Genomic DNA, 24,497 nt, shown 5'->3' on the forward strand with positions numbered 1-24,497 from the left:
GTAGCCTGTAACATACTCTGAAGTATCTCTTATTCTATACTGTGTGTAAATCATTGTTTTCTTGAATTTTCTTTGCTTTGTGTAGCCTGTGTTGCTCTGCAAAACAAAGCAGTGGCACTGGCTCATTTTAGAGGGAAACTTGATAGTAAATTCCACCACCTTGTCTTGATGCTTTAATTAGATTCCTGGCTAGTCTTATTCCTGGAAATTTCACCATTTATTGCAGTGTACAAGGCAAGCTTTGAAACTTGCAAAAATGGAGATTGACCTTTATGCCAAGTATAAATTGTGAACCACTGGTTGCCAATTTGAAATGTGAAGAATAACACATAATTTGTATTAACTTAATGTGACACAGTTTAGTGAATGAATTAATTGTATTAATACTGTTTATTTAAAAATGCTTTAAACCTTCAAATTCACTTTCTTCAGCATCCAATGATGAGTTCATGAAGTTCATTCTCAGACACATGTTTTCAGCATAATTCCAAAACAAATCATCTTCCTCCTCATTGAATTGGATACTCGACATTTTTTTAAACAATCTGATGAAACTTTTGCACTAATATCATCCCATGATTTGATTATGAAAACTTCACAAAACGTACGCCTTAAGGTTTTTTCTTCATCAACCATCCATTAATTCCAGTCATTGCAGATGCGATTCTTGAGTGGCTTGTTGAGACACAGTTTGACAATAGACATGAGACCTCCTGGTAAAATTGCAACATTGGTGTTATTTCTTCATGGGTACCTCTTGATTTCATCAGTTGTATGAATCTGAACATTCCCACAGTAAAATCTGCATTCCTTACATAGGCCACTGATCCATGACTTCAATCCATCCTCACCTCTCACTCATAAAAACATAAAGTGCTGAAGGGGAGGATTCATTTTAAAGGGAAGTTTTAAAAAATCAAAAAGAAACAAGATAACAGAAATGCAGGCAGTTAAGAGGCAAATGATAATCAAAATGATAGAAAGGGCTAGAATAAATAAGCAGAAGAATGAAGCAGAAATTAGAACCAAGGTATGTAAAAATGGTAAGAAGTCAAAGCCTAAGGCACATTACAAATGTTGCATGCATTTAGATAACAATAAAAAGATGAATGAATTAACAGCACAAATAGAAGTAAATGGAAATGACTTGATAGCTGTTATTGGAGATATGGTTGCAGGGCAAGCAAGACTGGGAACTCTGTTCAAGGAAATTTGACGTTTTGGAAGAATAGATGAAAAAGAGGCGGGGTTGCTTAGTCAATAAAGGCAGGTATCAGTGCGATGGTGAGTAATAATATAGGTGCAATTGAAGTGATGTGGAATCAGTTGGGTGGAAATTAAGAAAGAGCAAGAGAAAGAAGTCATTTGTGGGACTCATCTGTAGGTTTCTGAGTAGTTGTTTCACAGTATGACAGAGTATAAGTTGAGAAATAATAGACATGTGTAAGTAGAGCAATACAATTGTCATAGATGATTTTAATCTGCATATTGGCTGGATAGATCAAATGGACAAGGATAACATGAAGCACAAAATCGTAGAGTGCATCAGGGATAGTTTCTTAGAGCAGTCCATTGTGTAACCTATGTAGGAACAGGTTTTTTAAGATCTCGTAATGTGTAATGAGGTAGGATATATACAATATCTCACAGTTCAGGATCTTCCAGGCAGTAGTGATCACAACTTGGTGGGGAGAGCAGTTGGGTCTCAAACTGGTATCCTCAGTTTAAATAATGATGATTACAGTGGTATGAAGAAAAAGTTGGCTGAATAGTCTAGATTATAGACAAAAGTGAAATTGGCTGAGGAGTGGCAGACATTTTATAAAGTCCAGCAAAAAGTTTGTTCTGATCAAAAAGAAGGACTCAGTGAGAAAGATGATCTACCTGTGCTTAACAAGGGTATTCATGGAGAGTATCTCATGAAAAACAGACATAGAAAGTGGCGGAAACTAGTGATGGCTGGAGATTGAGTTTGTGAGGAATCTTGCAAGGGGATAAAATACGTTGAATGAATGGGCAGGAAACTTGGCAAATGGAATTTAATTTAGCAAAGTGTGAGGGCATGCACTTTGATGGGAAGAATCAAAAGGCGGACTATTATTTAAATGGAGAGAGACTCCAAAACAATATAGTTTTTGTGGGTAAATACAAAAAGTCAGGTACAGGAAGTAATTAAGATGGCACATAGTATTTTGGCCGTTACTGCTAGGGAGTTGGAGTTTAAAAATGGGGGGAAATCCCAAAGAACTGCAATGCTGGAAATCGGAAACAAAAACTGAAATTGCTGTGAAAATTCTGCAGGTCTGGCAGCATCTGTGGAGAGAAAGCAAAATTAACCTTTCTGGTCCAGTGAGTGGTCTGATACATTCTGAAAAAGGGTCACTGGACCCAAAACATTAACTGTGCTTTCTCTTCACAGATGCCACCAGAGCTGCTGAGCTTTCCCAGCAATTTCTGCTGCTGCTCAAAATAGGGAATTGTACCTGGAGTAATGTGTAATCTGTATTTAAGAAAGGAAACAATGAAAGTAATTCAAAAGAGATTCGCTTGTCTGATTCCTAAAATGTACAGGTTGAATTGTCAAGAACCACTAAACAGATTTGGCCTTCGATGGTGTTTGGGAGAATGAGGCATAACATTATTAAAATATGCAAGCTTCTGAGGGAACTTGACCGGTTAGGTATTTTCATTCATGTGGGGATCTCAAACTATGGGAGACTCTTTTAAAATTGAAATGCAGCAGAATTTCTTCCCCCAGAAAAGTAGAGTGTGTTTGGAGTTCTCTACCTCAGTAGATAGTTGTGGAAATTAGATCTCTGAAATTATTTAGAGGAGGTGAATAGATTTTTGAAATATGAGGGAGTTTAGGGCTATGAAAAGCTACCATGAAAGAAAAGCAGAAGCCCAAGGTGCATTAGCCATTATCTTGGTGAATGGCAGAATAAATTTAAGGGGTCAAATGGCCTACTGCTACAATTTCTTACGTTTTTATGAAACTGAACTGGTGAGTTCAGTTTCATAGAAGAGAGAAAGTTACCATTTCGAGTCTAATTTCATTCTTCAGGCCACATAAGTGTATGTGGACTCAAAACATTCGCTCTATTTCTCTCTTGACATACTGCCAGACCTGCTGGGTTTCTTGGCACTTACTTTTATTTTCAGATCTCAAGCACTTGCTGTATTTTTGGCTTTATCCAACTGTTCTTATGAACATGCGCAAAAGCTCCTTCAGTAAACTTGTTGATTGGCTTGGTTTTGTGTTTGAAAATTGCAGTAGGCTTTAACTTCATACTGTCAACCCCACAGCTAATGCTAGCTAATATGGATCTTCGCATGACCTGTCATTTTCACTAGAATGTATTGGAACCTTTCTACTCCACAGTTTGACTGCTATACATATTAACATTCATAGGCCTTCCACCAATGTGGCCAATGTGCCCCTTCTCTCCCTATTTATTCCAGTTCCCTCTCCCCATCCCCCTCTCTGATGAAGGGTCTAGGCCCGAAACGTCAGCTTTTGTGCTCCTGAGATGCTGCTTGGCCTGCTGTGTTCATCCAGCTTCACACTTTGTTATCTTGGATTCTCCAGCATCTGCAGTTCCCATTATCACTGACTTAATGAGTGCTTGTGTTTTGCCATTGATAAGTCACCAGAAATTAGCAATTTTGGCATGTAGGTCTGTTGGTGACCAATCTTCTTTTTTGCCACAACCTTAAATTGTTTTATGGAATGAAGCATCCACACGAACTAGCTGTTTGTCTGAAATCTTTGCTAGAATCAGGGTTTAATTTGGCCCATTTAAATGTGTTTATACATATTGCGTTTCTGGTAATGATGTTTGCTTCAGTTACACAGGGCAATGTTAAAACCACACCTGGAGTATATAGTGTGATGATGCCATGGCTTTAGGAGTTATTTTGTCCCAATTTTTTTTAAAGAGAGGTTTTAAGACTGACTTGCCAACCTGTCTACTTGGCAAGTTAGTAAATAGTTACCAACATGTGAGTCCTTGGGTTTTTGTTTAAGTTGGAACAATAGAAGTGGAGATGGGTGGGGCAAAAACAAAGTTGCTGGAAAAGGTCAGCAGGTCTGTCAGCATCTGTGGAGGAGAAAACAGAGTTAACGTTTCGGGTCCAGTGACCCTTCCTCAGAACTGTTCTGAGGAAGGGTCACTGGACCCGAAACGTTAACTCTGTTTTCTCCTCCACAGATGCTGTCCGACCTACCTGCTGAGCTTTGCTAGCAACTTTGTTTCTGTTCCTGATTTACAGCATCTGCAGTTCTTTTGGTTTTTATTGAGATGGGTGGGACCAGAGACTAGGCTTTCTAGTTTAAGAGATAACAAGGTGTGGAGCTGGATGAACACAGCAGGCCAAGCAGCTTCATAGGATCAGGAACGCTAATGTTGCGGGCCTAGATCCTTCATCAGAAAAGGATGAAGGGTCTGGGCCCAAAACGTCAGCCTTCCTGATCCTATGATGCTGCTCGGCCTGCTGTGTTCATCCAGCTGTACACTTTGTTATCTCGGATTCTGCAGCACTCGCAGTTCCTATTATCTCTCATAGGCTTTCCAGTTTTATTAGTTTATATGTTTAGCTGTAAGCAGTCGCTGTTGGAGACTCAACAGTGCAGAAGCAGCTGGAGTTTTGAAGAAGTAGAAGCTATTTTTTTCTCTAATTACAGCTAGAATCTGGGGTTTTTCTCCTCTGCTGGGTTACAAGTGAGACAAATCCATTTTTCTGAAGTTGCCTTTTTGCCAAGGGTTATTTTTTGGTATTTTACTATATTGGAGCAGTTAATTAGTAATAGTTATTGTATGTATTATTCTGTTGGTTTTCCAATTGAATTGTTATTCAAAGTTCTTTATTTTACATTTTAATTGTAATGTTTAAATAAATGGAGTTTTGCTTAGAGTCGAGTAGTTTGACCAATCGAATTACATCTGGAGCACAGCATGTTAAATGTGCCTTTTAAAATAAGAAAACGTTAGCATTCAGGCTGATTCTTTAAACTATTTTGAGGGTGTCTAGTCTGGTCTGGTCCTTAGCAATAGTCTTGATCTCCTTATTTAAGGAAGGATGCAAATGCTTTAGAAATAGTTCCAAGAAAGTTTACCAGACTGATGGGCAGGTTGTCTTATGAGCAAAGATTGGACAAGCTAGGTTTGCATCCATTGAAATTTAGAAGATTAAAAGGTGACTCGATTGAAGCATATGAGATCCTGAGTGGGCTTGAGAGGTTTGGCGTGGACAGGCTGTTTCCTCTTTTTGGAACATCTAGAACTAATGAGTCATTGCTTAAAAGTAAGGAGTTGCCCATTTAGAACAGAGATGAGAATTGTTTCCTGTGAGGATTGAGAGTCTTTGGAACTCATCCTCAAAAGGTGGTGGAAGCAGAGACTTCAACTATTTTTAAGACAAAGATAGATAGATTCTTGGTAACATGGAGATGAAGTGTTATCGGGGGCAATGTGGAGTTGAGGTTACAGTCAAATCAAACATCTATTGGATGGCAGAGCAGACTGGGGGACCAAATGGCTTTCTCCTGCTCCGTTTGTATGTTGGAATGTATGTAATCATTCCAGTGATCCTTGAGGATCCATTCCATACTTCCTAAATCAGACCAGTGACATTTGTTCTTGCCGATCTTTTTCTTGGTGGATTCCTCTTCCTTCCAATCTTACACCAGTTTTTTACTAATACCAAATTGTCTCATTATAGTACAGTTATTCAATGACTGGCAAATGTTATTAAACTTAGCTTGAAAGTTGCTTCGTGCTTCATTCTTTTGGCTAGAACGCCCATTTTGGTTTGTCATTAACTATGCCAAGTCTGTTCTGTGTTAGCTGCCTTAAACTCCTATGCATCATTTTTACAATAATGCTTGCATCTCCTACTTGATCCCATGTACTGATTTTCAGTATTAGGTATGTAAAACATGCATTCTGAAGTGAAAAATTGAGGCTACTTACTAATGGAGTGTAGAATTTTGCATCTGTAAAGGAGGGAAGTCGTTGAAATGAGTATTTTTTACAACTGAAAATGTGAGGTCATCTGGAATGTCAGGTCAGTATATTTATTTTTATCAACGATTTACACATCTAAACCCCTTGACATTTTACATTCTATAACTCTTCTGGGTGGCTTTTAAATATAAAAAACACCACTTTCCTCTTCCACTTTCCCCGGCTTAATGACAACAGCATCTGGAAAATACTTCAATTCCTGTAGATTCTTGGACAACCATGGAGGGCTGGGAATCCAAACCCAGAGCCAGCCCTGTCCTGTAATGCTAGAAAACAAGTCCTACAGGTGCACCTGATCTGAAGCAAAAACTATTTGCTGGAAAGACCCAAAAGATAATCCATATCATGGGACAATGAGAAGAGTTGCTGCCTCAAGCCCGGAGCTTAGCTCAGCATCACATTGTTAAATCTAATTCCTGTGTGTTTTTTTTTAAAGATAAAGCGACAAACCCGCTGAACTCAGAAGAGAAATGGGAATACATCAAAGGATTCTCCGATCAGGTCAATCTGGAACTGGAAGGGTAAGAGGAAGTGTGGTCATCAAAGTGATAAGTTTAGGAGGGTAGTTCAGGTAATGGCTGATGAAGTTCAACGTGAGCAAATATGAGGTTTTGCACTTTTGGAAAAAAGAATACAGGCATGGACTATTTTCTAAACGGTGAGAAAATTTGTAAAGCAGAAGTACAAAGGGATCTGCGAGTGTTGGTCCAGGATTCTCTAAAGGTTAACTTGCAGGGAGAGTCAGTGATTAAGAAAGCGAATATAATGTTGTTGTTTATCTCAAGAGGGTTGGAATATAAAAGCAGCAATGTGCTTCTGAGACTTTATAAAGCTCTAGTTAGGCCCCGTTTAGAATACTGTGTCCAATTTTGGGCCCCACACCTCAGAAGGACATCCTGGCACTGGAGCGTGTCCAGCGGAGATTCACACGGATGATCCCTGGAATGGTAGGTTTAACGTATGATGAACGGCTGAGGATCCTGTGATTGTATTCATTCAAGTTTAGTAGGTTGAGGGGAGATCTAATAGAAACTTACAAGATAATGTGTGGCTTAGAAAGAGTGGACGCTGGGAAGTTGTTTCCGTTAGGCGGGGAGACTAGGACTCGTGGGCGCAGCCTTAGAATTAGAGGGGGTAAATTTAAAACAGAAATGAGGAGACATTTCTTCAGCCAGAGAGTGGTGGGCCTGCGGAATTCATTGCCACGGAGTGCAGTGGAGGCTGGGACATTAAATGTCTTCAAGGCAGAGATTGATAAATTCTTGATCTCACAAGGAATCAAGGGCTACGGGGAGAGTGCAGGGAAGTGGAGTTGAAATGCCCATCAGCCATGATTTAAATGGCGGAGTGGACTTGATGGGCCAAATGGCATTACTTCCACTCCTATGTCTTGTGGTCTTATAACAGTATGAGGAGAGATTATACCGTTCTGTGAGACAGACATGCCATTTTAGACCACTGTCATCCTGCTCCAAAATCACTGAAAAATCTGCAGGGTTATGCAGAAACAGTGAGACTAATTGGTTAACTCTTTTAGACAGCTGAAATAGGCATGAGAGGCTGTCTCCTGTGCATTATCATTCTATGATATGAGCATAAAGATTGTTGTAAAAAGATGACAATTTGAGGGATGTCCTGATGCTAGGATGACCTCTTTGTGAAGGCACTCCACAAGAAGGTATTAAATGAAAAGGGAGAAAACATGAATGATGCTTGAACTATAAATTCCTCTGTCTTCAGCCCACAGATTGCAACTCGCCTTTTGGGTCACAAAATCCAATCACCACAAGAAAGGGAGGCACTATATGCACTAACGGTAAGGTTGTTGGTTAATTGCCGTTAACATGTAACTTTTCTCAAAATCTTTTAATTACCAGTAGCATAATAACTTGAAGTCTCATGAAGGTTCAGATTTAAATGAAAGATTTCTCAGCACTATGTCATTATAAATTCCCAGGGCAGATACACCACAGGTTTAGGTATAGTGTAAAGAACTCAATAGATATTTCATTCAGCACCCTCTAGGAAGAGACAGCATAGGACAGAAACAGAAAAAATCCATCCACATCCACTGATCATCTGTTCTCAATGCAAAATTATGACATTGGAACAGAGGAATAGTTGGATGAAAAGGGCCCAAGGTACATCTATTTCATTATTTTCTATGTGTGGTGGGATGAAAAATTATAGCAGTTGTTCTCTAACAGTTAATCTATACCCAACCCAAGCATGAGGTTAAAAAAAAACCTCAATAGTAGTGAGCTTTGGGAATGGTAGGTTCTGACTTGCCTGTTCCTTTTAAACCATGCTACACTCACCACACATAATGTCTCAAATAACTCTAAGGTTGCATCCAAAATATTATTTTCTCAAAAAGATGCAACCTTGAATAAATCAACTCTGACCATTCGCATTGTCCTCTCAAGGGGGTTTTTTTTTCGATAAACCTCTTGCTTACTAAGCAGTTTCATTATTTTTGGAGAGATAATGTTCCAAAAATTGAAATCATATGTTGTAACTAGTGATATTGTGTGTGTGTGTGTGTGTGTGTGTGTGTGTGTGTGTGTGTGTGTGTGTGTGTGTGTGTGTGTGTGTGTGTGTCAGGTGTGACTGTATTTGATTTCGGTTTAGTGTTTTTGTGTACAGTGTTTAATGACCAGGGTTTTTCTTTCCACAGGTATTGGAGACCTGTATGAATAACTGCGGCAAACGCTTTCAGAATGAAGCTGGGAAGTATCGATTTTTAAATGATCTAATTAAAGTCTTATCACCAAAGGTATAGTATAGTTTTTTTCTAGATCAGTATTGTCTTTTAGAGCCTTGGTGATAATTAACAGTAATGCTATGTTGCATTCTTAACTGTTGTTCTTAGCTTAGTGAGAGTTCTAGATTTCCATTATGTTGTATGTGAAGAAATAATACATACTATGACACCTGAACATTGTACCTCAATTTTGTAAGTTTGCACCCTCTCTTATTCAGAACTTCACACCCACCCTATCAGAGGAATAGTTGCATTCTATCAATTCTGTTGAAACCTCTAATCACCTGAAATATCTTGATTTGATTACTGTTTCATATTTTGGACACCATAAGAGTACAAGCCCATCTAGCTACCTATCCGTGCATCTTATCCCTTTCCATCTCTTATAATTCTGGTGAATTTACGCTGTCTTTCTTAAAGGCCATTTGTATGATTCCTGCAGCACTTTCTAGATCTGTACACTTCCTCAAGTTAGGGTCTGATCCTTGCATCTCTAACCACCGCAGAAGTTGCCAAATGCATTCTTTGCTGAAACGTTTGTCCCCCAAAACTGATTCTCTCAACTGGAAGAGATCCTGTAAAGTCTGGAAAACTGTATTCTCTGACCAGTCGTTCCATTCATAGTGTTATGATCACAGATCCTTCACAAGGATCTGTCCTTTTGATCTCAGAAATGTATTAATAGTTTGAGAAGTTCCTTTGTTTACCATTTTCTTATCAACTTGCTTTTGGCGAGGAGTTATGTGATTAGCTTTTGCCTCTAATAGGGCCTGTTGCAATCTTGCTAGACTCCTTGGCTCCATTACAAAGCCAAGAGCAAGGACTACCTGTAGTTTATCGTTTCTCATCTCTTACCTTACTCCCTTTTAGAAAAGGTAAACCATCCTTTGAACGTTAATTATTTAAGGGGCATTGACAGTTTCTCAAATCCAAACTTGTTTCCATCTCAAAAGTGTGAAGGGTTCTCCTTCTCCTCATTTTCCACCCTACAAGCCCTCGAGTTCAACATTTCATTCTCCACCATTTCTACCATCTCCAGCAGAATGCTGCCGCCAAACATGTTTCTATCTTATCTCACTAATATGCTGAAGGGACTGTTTGCTCCGTGACACCCTGGTCAACTCTTCATTAACCATCAGCACCTTATCACCTTCCCATGGCATTTTCCTACTCAATTGCAGGAAATGTAACAACTGTCCTTTTACCTACCCCCTGCCAACTTCCCCTCTCACTGTCCAAGGTGTAAAGCACCCTTCCAAGTGGAGCAGCGGTGTAGTTATGCATTCAAATTAGTGCTATTGTATTCGTTACTCACACTGCGGTCTCACTGTGGACACCAGAGGGAGTCTGGGTGACTGGTTTCAGATACCTCCATTTACCCTGCAAGTATGACCCCACTTGGACTCCCGGACACAGTGCAGGCCCAGTGTGGCAATCCCTCGGCTTGGCATGGCAGTCTCTCGGTGGCCTAGCACGGTGGTCCTTCAGCCCATTGTGGCCTTAGCTTGGACCTTCAGCTTTGAGATGATTCCAGAAGCAATCTCTCAGCCTTAAAAGCCTTGAGATGAACCCAGTGTGGCCTGTAGTCAAGGCCCAGTGCAGACTAGAGGCTAGGTGCCGGTGTGATCTTGGCGTGATGGACTGTTATTTTTAACTTAAAATTTCTTCATTTTTCTAATCAATTCCAATGATCTGTAACGCTGGACTTTTTATTTCTTTATTTTTCTAATTTTTCTTCCACTAAGAATTTGTACTTAAGAGTCTGTCCCTAGGTACCTTTGTATCTAAGATGGCACAGTAAGTTGGGACTTGTAAACTTTACCACCATACTGAATTGCGTACATTACAATAAAGCTAATTCTAGTGCAAACTTTAAGTCATCTGCAATTTTACTACACTTCCTTACTCTCCAGCAAACACTTCAATACTGAACTTGCTGCAGCGTTCCAGTGAAGATCAACTTGAGCTCGTGCAGCATCACGTTGTCTCCTGATTAGGTATTTTACAGTCTTCTGGACTCAACGCAGAGTTAGCAACTTCAGACCGTGAGCACTGTCCACTCTGGGTTTTTTTTTAGCTGTGCCAGTTGAATCTCATTTTTCACATGTTTGTTGTTCATTATTCTGGCATTTACACTCACTCTGGACAAATGTTTTGACTCTACTACAGCCAATATCACTCCCTTTGTCTTTTCTTCCATAACATCTTTGTCATTAAATTTCCACTCACCATGATATCCAGACTTTCTTTCTTGTTCTTTTTTCCCCTACCATCAATTCAGACATAAAACCCATCATATTTCTGACTTACAGAGTCATACAACTTCCTTTAATTCTGAAGAATGCTAATTGAAACATTAATTATGTTCTCTTACTGCTGATGTTGCCAGACCTGCTGAGTATTTCCAGCATTTTCTTTTTGTTCCCACTTCCTGTACATTTAACACTTCAAACCCTGACCTAAAAGTTATATTACTAAAACATGAACCAACAAATTAAACTTCCTAAACTGTATTCTGATACATTGCATTTTTTGAGCAAACCATGTGAGTGTTTCTACTGGAAGAAAATATAGGACGACAGTGTTTGCAGAAAGAATAAGGCCAGACTACAGTTAGATTTTTGCTGTTTTCTCCCTGCAGTACTTGGGCACGTGGTCCTCTGAAAAAGTGAAGGCCAAGATAATAGAAATGTTGTACAGTTGGACATTGTGGCTGCCAAGCGAAATAAAAATCAGAGATGCCTACCAGATGCTGAAGAAGCAAGGTGTGTAATATGTGACTGACTCAGTGCAAAGCATGGAATTAAAAAAAATGTATTTCTACTGTGCCTTTCATAACTTCAGAATGTCCCACATGACTTTTAATCAAGGAAGAACTTTTGAAGTGTAGTCACTGTTGTAATAGAATAGAGAACACAGAACAGTACAGCCCATTCGGCCCACGATGTTGTGCTGACCTATTATTCTACTAAGATCAAATTACCCTGCATACCCTACATTATACTATCATCCACGTGCCTATCCAAGAGTTGCTTAAAAGTCTGTAAAGTACCTGACTCCACTACCACTCCCAGCAACGCATTCCACACGCCCACTGCTTTCTGTCTAAAGAACCTACCTCTGAAATCTCCCCTATACCCTCCAGTTACCTTAAAATTATGCTCCCACGTAATAGTAATTTCCGGCCTGGGAAAAAGTCTCTGGCTATCCTCTCTATCTATGCCTCTCATCATCTTGTAGACCTCTATCAGGTCACCTCTCATCCTTCTACGCTCCAGTGAAAAAATTCCTGGCTCCCTCAAACTTTCCTCATAAGACCTGCCTTCCAGTCCAGGCAGCATCCTGGTAAATCTCCTCTGCACCCTCTCTAAAGTGTCCATATCCTTGCTATAATGAGGTGACCAGAACTGAATGCAATATTCCAAGTGTGGTCTCAACACAATGTAGAATGTAGAAGCATAACAGCTAATTTGTGTGCAGTAAGGTCACACCAACAGCATTATAATAACAATAAGATTCTTTTAATGGCAGTGACTGAAATAAATATTAGGCTGGACACCAGGGAGACCTCTCCTGAACTTTTTCTAAATGATGCTCACGGGTGTTAAGTATTATCCATTTTACACAGCCTCTATTTTCTAACATGGTGTAAAGCTGAATTTGTACAATGGTATCACTATTACTGTTACTCTATTATAAACATTTTGTTAACCTTCCTTGAATTTGTTTTCTCCTATTCTTCAGGTGTTATAAAGAAGGATCCTAAATTACCAAATGTGAAACCTTTCCCACCACCTTCTCCGAGAATGGAGAGCTCACTTTTTGATGACGAAGAGAAATCGAAGGTTTAAAAAAATCTCATCTATAGTACACACATTTCAAACCTTTTTAAAAGAGGAGGCTAATGAATAGTAGATGCATTAGTTTCCAAAGGTCTCATTAGACTGGAAAGTAGCAAATATTACTCCTCTATTTAAGACAAGGAGGCAAAAAACAGGAAAATATAAGCCACTTAGCCTGATGTCTGTCATGGGGATTGTATTACAATTGATCATTAAGGAGGTTATAATTGAGCACTTAGAAAAACTCCAGTTGGAAGTAGCTTGGTTTTGTGGAAGGGAAATCAATGTTAAATCAATTTAGTGGAATTCTTTGAAGGATTAACAAACTGAATGGATAAAAGCGAGCCTGTTGATGTACTGTACTTGGATTACCAGAAGGCATTTGATGAGGTGCCACATAATAGGCTATTGTATAAAGTAGAATATTATAGTGTGGGATGGTGGTTTTGAACCTCTTGAAGCACAAGACCATGTCTTGAATTTAAATGCAGCTCAGGATCTACCCTCATGAAAATACAGACTAAACAGTTTATTTTTAGTGTTATATAAATCTAAAACCCAAATATGTAACCATTCATTTTGCCCTCTGCTGACTAAGTCTCAGGGTGACATTTGGGTTGCATATTTTCTAGCAGAGCCTTGAATGTGGGTTGTAGTTTGAATTTGTAAATCATACACAGTCAATCAAATGAGTGTCTGTGAGGTGGTTGTGATAATAAAACTTGATTATTTTCATTTGTGGGAATATTATCTCAGAGATTTGTGGAGTCAAAGTAAGCTTTCATTTTAAATGCACAGGATGAGAGGAGTGGGCATTTTACTTTGTACATGAGTCCCCAGATAACTATCTCCTGATCTGACTTTAAGATGAATGTAATTTTGCATAGTAATTATCTCCAAATCTACTTCACTGCTTTGTTAATCAAACATCAGATTGAATTTGGTATCCAACTCACCAATGTCTACTTGAAGAAATGAATTCGAGACAAAAAAAAACAATTAATTCCATTACATCTAATTCCTGAAAAGGCCTGATGAATTCCTCTGCTATCATCCTCAGCTGTGCACAGACGTTTCCTGGGTGGAACTATGTCTCTTGTTTTTGCTTGTATATTCTCCAGATTCAGGAAGTGCCGTAGTGTTTTATTATTTAATTGGGAGGATGACATTCCCCGTTTCAATTTGAATGCTTCCGTAGCATTAATTGTATGTATCAAGTCTCTGTCCTTTCCCCGTAATTCATAATTCAGCTCGCTCAGTTTTGATGTGATATCCGTAAGGAGCACAATGTCACGCAACTAAGCATTTTCTGCCAGCTCACTATACACTTCATTCCTTGATTTAAGGAAAGTGCCAATTTCAGGCATTAGACAGAAAATTATTTGGAGGATATTCCTTCAACTTAAGCGCCTCACATCAGCATGGAGGAAAAGTTCACCATAGGCAGGATTGAGTTTGTCACATAATGATTTAGATGAGCAGTGTTAAAGTGCTAACAAAGTAAGTAGCTGGAGGAACACAGCAGAGCAGGCAACAGCAGAGCAACCGGAAAGCTGATGGATTGAGTTGGAACCCATCTTCAGATCTGAAACGTCAGCTTTTCTGTTCCTCTGATATTGCCTGGCCTGCTATGTTCCTCCAGTTCCACTCTTTGTTACCTCTGACTCCAGCATCTGCAGTTCTTACTATCTTAATGTTGAAGGGCTGCACCTTGAATCATGTTTATAATCTTAACAACAACTTGCATTACATGATAAAGGTTCATAACTTTGCTCGTGAATTGCAGAGTGGTAATTGACAAAAGTGGAAAATCAGGATCATTTCTGCAAAATGCATGATAGCTCACATTTGTGCTAAGTACATCTGTTGCATCATTCATCGGTTGTGATGGAAATTATTTCTTGATTAGTGTGTTTTTCTCAAGTACATATCAGTTGCATTAGTTGCAGATGTCCTCACCCTGTGCTGTTTCTTCAAGGGGAAAAGGAGTGAGAAGATCCTCTTTAGTGGTTATATCCTTAAAAACTATGCATATGTTGATGGATTCATCAAACTGCAATAAGAAGCATTTCTAATCCTTCAGGTCCTGCTGCAGTTGCCAAAAGACATATTTGGCCAAAGATTCCATTTGTTCTGCTACTGTGGAACAACCAAGTGATATGCTGTGAATTTCTATTATTATTTCTTGTCCGGTATCAAGATCTTTGAATAAGGAGGGAGTGGCCATGGTCATTGCTTCTTTAATCACTTCATCGCCTGTGAATGATGGCTGTTGAGCTTTTAAAATGGCATTCACTTCATCAACTTGCTTTGTCCAAAGCATGCTATTTGAGGAAATTTAGAATGAATCATTGCGCTGTCTCATTCCGTTCTCTTCTTCACTTATAGTATATATTTATACTTTGTGAAATTTAAGGCAGTTGCTCTTATATTTTACAGTTGTGAACAGAAATTTATTTTCCCATTCTACCTGGAAATTGCACATTTTGGTTTCTTGGGCTCTGGGACCCCTGACTGCCTTGCTTATCTGGGTTCTGGATTGCCATGTGGCAGTGTTCCCTGTAATTGTTCTTCCTTCTGCATGGACCTTTTTGATAAGCAGCTGTCAGAAGAAAAAAGCTGCATGTCGACAGACGAGTTAGATAAGTGGGACTATCTGAGCTACTATAAAAGAGATGCAGAGAGACCTCATGGACTTAATGGGGTAAATACTCTCCTGTGTTTCTATTACTGTTATATACAGGCTTCCCACAACAGTTCCTGGTATATTATTTCTTAATTTCTTTGCATTGCCATCACACAACTAACTTTACTCTGCATTGATATTCTGTGGACCAAACTGAAACATGATGCAACAAGCTGGCAAAAGCTGTTTTAGGGCATGCATTTTTTTCTCCCAGCGTGATGTTAGAAAGCAAAGGTCATCCAGTGTCATGGCAGTCGCTGAATGCAGGTGTTGTGGGAATGTGTGTAGGCAGTGAGTACGACTGTCAAATGAGGAAACACTTATGGATGGAGAGTTTGACTTAGACACATACAGTGAAGGAATGTAGGCAAACATTGAGATCGACTGTTGTGAAGGAAATTGTGATTAGAGATGATGGGAACTGCAGATGCTGGAGAATCCAAGATAACAAAGTGTGAAGCTGGATGAAAACAGCAGGCCAAGCAGCATCTTTGGAGCACAAAAGCTGACGTTTTGGGCCTGGACCCGTCGATGAAGCTTTTGCCAGCTTGTTGAAGGGTCCAGGCCCGATACATCAGCTTTTGTGCTCCTAAGCTGCTGCTTGGCCTGCTGTGTTCATCCAGCTTCACACTTTGTTACATTGTGAAGGAATGTGGGTGGGCATTGAAATCAACTGTCAGATGCACACAGCAAGGGAACATGGGTGGGCAGTGAGTTTGACTGTCAAGAGACTCCATGATCAAACAGCTGATTGTGATCTATGTGTTGGAGGCCATGGGAGAAGGAGGTAATGTAGAATCATGGATATAAGATTAGCTGGTTATGAGAAAATACAGTGTATAAATGGGTCTTTTTCAGTTTGGCAGAATGCAGGAAATTGGACTGCACAGGGGTCTTGTCTGGGCCTTTAACTGTTAGAATTTATATCAGTACTTAGATGGGAAAACTGAAGGTTTGGTGGTTAAATTTGCAGATGACACAGAGATAGGTATGTGTGAAAATGGCAAAGCAAAAATGCAAACTGATTATAGTAATGTTAAGTGGGCAAAAATCTGGCAGATGGAATATAATGTGGGAAAATATTAAGTTCACTTTGGCAGGAAGAATGAAAACACACACAATCACAGCAAGTGATTAAAAAGCTAATGTAACTTTCTGTTAAAAGGCAGTGGACCAGGTTATTGAATAATTTTAAGGTAAAGGTAGAAAGATAGACCTGCAATTTGGAACACCTAGGTCAGTCATGATCTTATTAAATGGTGGACCAGGACTGAAGGGCTGAAGTTTCGTATTGACCTTTGGGATTAAAGAAGGGGAAATAAAGGTGGTCATTATTTTCTTATCTCCATCTCAATACCCACCAACAAAGTGGTGGAGTGCCGGTAAACTTTGAGTAAATTATTGGAAAATGGCTTCTTAAAACTATTTTAGATATTCTCCAAATAAAAAAATAACTTATTGCAGATGTGGTGTGATTATAAAATGTAATGTAAAGGGTTGGAGAGTCCTACCTTTAACCAGTCAGGTGATAAATTAACTCAAACAAAGTGGGAAAGTGTAAAATTTTATCCCCACAGCTCCTTGCAAGACTTCTCAAAAGTAACAACCCAGAGGATTTGCAGGCTGCCAACAGACTCATAAAGAATGTCATCAAAGAGGTGAGTTAATTCACAATATCTGGCAAAGTATCCTTAGCCCTAACGCGAACCCATCCTTCCAGCTTCAGTAAATCAGAACTCTGGTCAATTGATCAGTGACCTCCTGGCCTAATAATGTATTTCCATTGAACCACTTAATCCAAGAGTAAGGAGGTAAGGCAAAAGATCTGGGGTAGGTCTTTCAGTCAAATAAATCTGGATAACTCGGCAATCTGACTGTAAGTTTTAATAGGTATTTCCTTTGGCACATATTAAGAGGTACAAGGTAATGGGTTTTGGTTCAGTAAAAAACCTAGCATTAACTGGGGCAGTAAGCTTGCTGGAGGATTCACCTGGCTGAGGAGTGATGCGAAAGTACCAGTTGTGTTCAGGCATGAAATTGACTGAGGATTCCAATATTCACTGGAAAGCATGTGTTTTGTGAAGGTGTCCATTGGTAAACAGCCAACCAACACAGTAGGTTTAGTCATGTTCATGAAAATTTCTGCCATGCATCGTTAACTACCCTCCAAATCCACAGCTTAACATTCTCAAAAGAAAACAAAGGTAGTTAATATAATTATGATTTCTAGTTACCCAGTAAATTCTCAAACTGAAGTTGTTTGCAGGACCAAGAGAAGACTGAGAAAATCACCAAAAGGATACATGCCATTGAGGAAGTGCAAAACAATACAAAGCTACTGAATGAGATGCTGAGCCTGTACCAGAAAGGCAGTTTACCCAAAGACCAGATGGAAATACTAAAGGTGACATTTTATACAAACCACAGAATCCACTTGACTAGATTTAGCTTTTAAATTACTTTTGAGTATCATACTTGTTGTTTGTAACAGTCTGACAATGTTATTTTCACTGTGGATTTATGTTGTCCCTGTTTTGTGTACAGGGCTTGTATCAACGCTGTGAGAAACTGCGGCCAACACTATTTCGACTCGCAAGTGACACCATAGATAACGATGAAGCTCTGGGTACGTTTGCTGTTTGATTGATTTTGGAGGAGTGTTTCATTTATTGGGGATTGTTCTGGTGTTTGAAAGTTGAGTGTGACTGCTTCCAGCCAATTGTGACGTAAGATGTCTTAGTAATATTGATCCCTTTTCCAATGTTTAGTGGAAATTCTACAAGCCAATGATTCACTCACCCTTGTGGTCAACTTGTATAAGAAGATAGTGGAGGGACGTGAAGAGGACAAAATACCCTCAAAAGAATCAGCTTCCACAGGTAATTCTAGGTACCTGCTCAATAAGGTTTATTTTGTGTGTTTTCTGATGAAGAATTTTTAGAATGGAAGCAGAAAATGGTAACACTTATCAGGCCAGCAAACATCTGTGGAGAAGGAAATTAAGTTAACCTTTCAGGTCAATGATCTTGCATCAGAATAGGGAAAATGTTCTAGATGTTTTCTTAAAATTATTTATTCAAGGCTTACGAAAGACACTGGCTACACTGTTATTTATAGCCCATCCCTCATTGTCCTGTAGAAGGTGGTAAAGTGCTGCCTTCTTAAATAGCTGCAAAGAGCAAAGAAAATTACAGCCCAGGAACAGGCCCTTCGGCCCTCCAAGTCTGCGTAGATCCAGATCCTCTATCTAAACCTGTCGCCTATTTTCTAAGGATCTGTATCCCTCTGCTCCCTGCCCACGTGTTCCAGGCACCCACCAGCCTCTGTGTAAAGAACTTCCCAAGCATATCTCCCTTAAACTTTTCCCCTCTCACCTTGAAATCGTGACCTCTAGTAATTGAGTCCCCCACTCTGGGGAAAAAGCTTCTTGCTATGCACCCTGTCAATACCTCTCATGATTTTGCAGACCTCAATTAGGTTCCCGTCAAACTCCATCTTTCTAATGTAAATAATCCTAATCTACTCAACCTCTCTTCTTAGCTAGTGCTCTTCATACCAGGGAACATCCTGGTGGACCTCCTCTGCACCCTGTCCATGCTGTACACAGTATTCCAAATGTGATCAAACCAAAAACCAATACAACTGTAACATGACCTGCCAACTCTTGTACTCAATACCCCGTCCGGTGAATGACAGCATGCCATAGTTCAAATGGTTGCAGAATACTGAAGGTAAAACGGATATATTTTCTTGAAATTCAGAGAGCAAAAACATATTCTTTGTCATCTTTTTGTATCACAATATTAGTGGTGTTAGAACTCCAAGTAGAGTATTGGTTGAGGTCTAAAGTTGCAAGGAGGAGTCAGTGTCAGAGTGCAAGCATGGAAGTTTGGAGTGAGAAATTAGAGTGCCAGTGCTGGGGTCAAGAAGTGAGCTAGAGTCAGAATGCCAGCTATTTGACTGGGTGGGAGGGCAGACAATTCCAAGTGAACAGTATAGGAGGCTGAGCATAGAATAGTGAGAGTGCGTGTGCTCAGTGCCTGAATTGTATATTGAATTTCTTTTTCTGAATCGTGAACTAAACTCTGTCCTTTCATTTTTGAAGCTGATACCATGCTGGCAGATTTAACTGATTTGGAATCCAACTTTATGAGTTCTGCTACCATCTCAAATCTGGACTCCAAGAAGCAACTGCCCTCCTGGCTTGATGAAGAGCTCATGTCTTTGGGTGTGTGGTATTCCTCCTTTTTAACAAATTAAAATAACACTCACTCACAGAACTGCCTCAGTCTGCAGTGCACAATGCAAAGTTTCACTCCCTGACTATGTGCTTTCTCTGTTTCTGTTTGGTCAAACTTGCTTGCATCAGTTGCATCTTTCTTGCCTTTGAATTGGAAGTTACTGGCTTCAGCTTCACTTCATAATCCAAACTTACACTCCCAAAGCAATACAGACACAGTGTTGCACTTTCAGAAGTGTCATCTTTCAGATTAGACTTTGGACCAAACACACAGTCAGCTGTATATTGATGTGTAGTTGGGAAGCAAAAGAGTTGATGTTTAGAGTTTGGGACGATCAACCTTTCTCACCCAAGTTTTGGAATCATTGATTGTTTTTCCCTCTTTCCCTTTGAGGAGACCCTTGATTGATGTAAAATGTGGATTGAAATTGTTTGACAATGCCTCCACTGATCATCAAGTTCAGATAATCATAGATCAAATGATGGGTTGATGCCCAGAGAGATCACTGTCTGATATAGGGCAGAGCAGTAGTTTCTCTATGGTGACACAATGATACGTTACTTTCCAGGCTTGAACGATCCTCCAACGATTCAGCAAGTGCGGGGATCCGTGAATAGGAACACATCTGAGGTAAGCAAGACAGAGATTTGGGTATCTTCCCTCGTCTCCAGGTGCATGCGCTGCCCCATGTCTGAATGTTTGTTTGTCTTTTCTCCTGTCCTCATTTTGCCTGGGTTGGGTTAAGGAGTTCCATTGAATTGCCCATGTTTATGGGCAAAGTATAGCAATTGTTTGGTTTGTTTTCTGTGGCATGGCTGACTGGAAAACTCTCCTATTCTACTCTCAGGCACACTGAAAGGATTTAAGGCTGACAGTCACCCTATTTGGCCACCTTATGAATGCACTCGCCCTGACCAAAAAGTCCTGGCATGATACTCAAAATGCAGAGCTTCTGGCCCAACTGCATTATAGGATCTCCTGCAGATACACTTTGCATTTGTATACTGAGTGAGTGAGCGTGTTTATTGAAGTGTTGAGGGAATGGGTATGTGTCAGGTTTGCATTTCACACCACAAGATTCAGGAAGTCCATCCAGGTGCTCCTTCAACCTGGTTTTCAGTACTTATAAAACTTTTATGTGTTTTGGCCGCAAGAATAACTCCTCCTCTCAGTGTCCTGATGTGTCATAGAACATAACAGCACAGTACAGGCCCTTCGGCCCTCAATGTTGTGCCGACCTGTCATACCAATCTCAAGCCCATCTAACCTACACTATTCCATGTGCGTCCGTATGCTTATCCAATGACGACTTAAATGTACCTAAAGTTGGCGAATCTACAACCGTTGCAGGCAAAGCGTTCCATTCCCTTACTACTCTCTGAGTAAAGAAACTACCTCTGACATCTGTCCTATATCTTTCACCCCTCAATTTAAAGCTATGCCCCCTCGTGCTCGCCATCACCATCCTAGGAAAAAGGCACTCCCTATCCACCCTATCTAACCCTCTGATTATTTTATATGTTTCAATTAAGTCACCTCTCAACCTTCTTTTCTCTAATGAAAACAGCCTCAAGTCCCTCAGCCTTTCCTCTTAAGACCTTCCCTCCATACCAGGCAACATCCTAGTAAATCTCCTCTGTACCCTTTCCAAAGCTTCCACATCCTTCTTATAATGCGGTGACCAGAACTGTACACAATACTCCCAAGTGCGGCCGCACCAGAGTTTTGTACAGCTTCACCATAACCTCTTGGTTCCGGAACTCGATCCCTGAATTAATAAAAGCTAAAACACTGTATGCCTTCTTAACAGCTCTGTCAACCTGGGTGGCAACTTTCAAGGATCTGTGTACACGGACACCGAGATCTCTCTGCTCATCTACACTGCTAAGAATCTTACCATTAACCCTGTACTTTGCCTTCTGGTTACTCCTACCAAAGTGCATCACCTCACACTTGTCTGCATTAAACTCCATTTGCCACCTCTCAGCCCAGCTCTGCAGCTTATCTATGTCTCTCTGCAACCTACAGCATCCTTCGTCACTATCCACAACTCCACCGACCTTAGTGTCGTCTGCAAATTTACTAACCCATCCTTCTACGCCCTCATCCGGGTCATTTATAAAAATGACAAACAGCAGTGGACCCAACACCGACCCTTGTGGTACACCACTAGTAACTGGTCTCCAGGATGAACATTTCCCATCAACTACCACCCTCTGTCTTCTTTCAGCAAGCCAATTTTCGATCCAAACTGCTATATCTCCCACAATTCCATTCCTCCACATTTTGTACAATAGCCTATTGTGGGGAACCTTATTGAATGCCTTGCTGAAATCCATATACACCACATCAACCGGTTTACTCTCATCTGCCTGTTTGGTCACCTTCTCAAAGAACTCAATAAGGTTTGTGAGGCACGACCTTCCCTTCACAAAACCGTGCTGACTATCCCTAATCAATTTATTATTTTCTAGATGATTATAAATCCTATCCCTAATAACCTTTTCCAACACTTTACCAACAACTGAGGTAAGGCTCACTGGTCTATAATTACCAGGGTTGTCTCTACTCCCCTTCTTGAACAGGGGAACCACATTTGCTATCCTCCAGTCATCTGGCACTATTCCTGTAGACAATGACGAGTTAAAGATCAGCTCTAATGTGTGTCTCTAATGTTGCAGGAAGTGACTACATCTGAAACAGTACCAAACCCCAGAACCAATGGCAGCAGAGGCCTGGCTGGCCTAGACTTGCTGGGGAAGACAGTGATGGAACAAAGTCTTGGGCCCCGAGTGTCAACTATTCGATGGTGAGAAACCACATTCATTTCTTGGTCCCTCTGAAATGAAAACAGAAAAATGCTGGAGAAACAGTAATGCCCCAGTTACAGTATTGCACTCCCTCAGTAATGCCCCAGTTACAGTATTGCATTCTGTCAGTAATGCTCCAGTTACCATGCTACACTCCCTCAGTACTGACCCTCTGAGACTGCCATGCTCCTTCAGTGTTGCCCTGACAGTGCTGTGCTCATTATGTATTGCTCTAACATTGCTGGACTCCCTCAGTACGGCCTCACCAATGCTGTGCTCCCTCAATACTACCCCTCCAAAATGCTGTGCTCTCTCAGTGCTTCCTCTGACTGAGCTGTGTTTGCTCACTACTCTTGTTGATTTATGAAGGGAGTCTTGAGACTCCTTGCAAAAATCAAAGTTCCTTTCAGGAAGCAGGACACCAAACCATCTGAGAGATGTCATCTCACTTTCAAAATTCTATTTGATCTCTGACCAGGGACCAGCCACAAGTGAAACCCACATTGAATGAGCTTCAGAACCAGTCCCTGACCCACCAGCTGGCTGCATCCAAGGATTCCAGTTCACCTGCAACTTCAGCTCAATTCACAACAACAGGTCTTCTCCCTCAATGGACAATGCCATCTTCTGGAACAGCAGAACTCTGCCAGGACTCCCCCTCCCTGCCAATCTGCACTGTGTCCGGTTCACCTACTCCACAGATCCCATCACCTGCCAGACCCCAGGAAGCTGGCTCAGATGAACTGTCCTTGAAGAATGTCTTTGTGCTTTTGGAGAACATTAAAACAAGTAGGTGTATCAGAACAAGGGGAAGAACATGGGTCATTTGAAGTCATTAATCAAGTGGGATTCCCCACCTGAGTTTAGCCACATGGGGATTAGATTGTATAGAGTTCAATATTTCACTGGGGAGAGGCAGTTTTCTTAGTGAATGTTTGGTCCTATAGTCAGCAAACAGTTTTTAACATTCACAAGGATCAGTAATTGGAAAGGGCTAAGGAAGGGAATTGGGAGTTAGAGCACCCTGTTTGAGCATCTGTGAATCAGTCAGATGGGTCAAACAGTGTCCCTTGTCTGTGTTTTTCTTTGCAATCAATCTTTAATAACTGAAACAATCACAACTAGCATATATGTGGTACTTTTTAACATAGTAATTATCCCTATGGTTCTTCATAGAAGCTTAATCTTATTTTTCAACTCATATTTTTAAACTCTGTTCCCCTAGTTCTACTCTAATGTCTTAAAGTAAGAAAGAAGTGGAGAAGCTTGGGATAGAATTCTAGTGCTTTGGTCCCCAGCAGCTACATAAGGTTGGGCTTTGGAAATCAGTTACAGGGGGATAGACCAAGCTGAGAGATTCTATCCTCTCCTTCCAGTCAACAGGTGCTAAGACCAGTTTTAGGTCCAATAATGCAGTCCTGGTGAGATCAGACAAAAGAGGAAGGCAGGATCCCAGGTGTCTAACTCTCAGCAGCGAAACCAACATTATTTCCTACCTTCATTAAACCCGCAGGTAGTGTTCCACCCATCACAGTTTTTGACAAAGGTGGTTTCCGAGTCCTATTCCACTTTGCCAAAGCCCTTCCTGTGGAGAGGCCTGACCTTTTGGTTGTTGTCATCACATTGCTGAACTCCGCGCCAACGCCCATAAAGAATATTACATTCCAAGCTGCAGTGCCAAAGGTAAGGCTGTAAGGCTGCGTTTTGCAGATATGTGTATTTGTGCTTCATGTAGATAAATTTAACTTTATACCATTATTGACGAGTGCTTCATTTGTGCCTTGAGCCTGAGGGAAACCTACTCTTTATATATAATGTAATGTGATCTCCCAAGGTGTTGCGTTGAGGTATTTTGGTCATCAAGTCATTGCTTTGAATATTTGTGATTGCAGGTGATGAAATTGAAGCTGCAACCTGCCTCTGGCACAGAGCTCCCTGCATTCAATCCTATCCTCTCGCCTCCTGTCATCTCTCAAGTTATGCTCCTTGCTAACCCCCAGAAGGTAAGGAATTCAATGGACACTTTGCTTTCAGTAAATCCATTTTGATTGTATTCTGGAAAATTTCATTTCATCACCTCCCAATAATTGGTCACCATACATTGGACCTCACATAGTGCTGGGTACCT

The 24,497-nt window shown here is 40.4% G+C and overlaps 1 protein-coding gene across 3 annotated transcripts in view; it reads left to right on the plus strand.

Moving 5' to 3' along the window:
* Positions 1-24,497, plus strand: part of LOC125462186 (ADP-ribosylation factor-binding protein GGA1-like) — a 35,053-nt gene that overhangs the window by 3,206 nt on the left and 7,350 nt on the right. For all 3 annotated transcript variants that reach the window (XM_048551869.1, XM_048551870.1, XM_059653996.1), the window contains 15 exons: positions 6,463-6,547; positions 7,767-7,842; positions 8,704-8,802; positions 11,432-11,555; positions 12,535-12,635; positions 16,896-16,976; positions 17,585-17,722; positions 17,863-17,944; positions 18,087-18,197; positions 19,424-19,546; positions 20,128-20,189; positions 22,241-22,368; positions 22,848-23,158; positions 23,883-24,052; positions 24,262-24,372. In XM_048551869.1, coding sequence (XP_048407826.1) covers positions 6,463-6,547; positions 7,767-7,842; positions 8,704-8,802; positions 11,432-11,555; positions 12,535-12,635; positions 16,896-16,976; positions 17,585-17,722; positions 17,863-17,944; positions 18,087-18,197; positions 19,424-19,546; positions 20,128-20,189; positions 22,241-22,368; positions 22,848-23,158; positions 23,883-24,052; positions 24,262-24,372 — 1,802 coding nt within the window. The remainder of the gene's footprint in view (positions 1-6,462; positions 6,548-7,766; positions 7,843-8,703; positions 8,803-11,431; positions 11,556-12,534; positions 12,636-16,895; positions 16,977-17,584; positions 17,723-17,862; positions 17,945-18,086; positions 18,198-19,423; positions 19,547-20,127; positions 20,190-22,240; positions 22,369-22,847; positions 23,159-23,882; positions 24,053-24,261; positions 24,373-24,497) is intronic.

This window comes from Stegostoma tigrinum, chromosome 23 (genome assembly GCF_030684315.1).
Source record: "Stegostoma tigrinum isolate sSteTig4 chromosome 23, sSteTig4.hap1, whole genome shotgun sequence".
Lineage (NCBI taxonomy): Eukaryota > Metazoa > Chordata > Chondrichthyes > Orectolobiformes > Stegostomatidae > Stegostoma > Stegostoma tigrinum.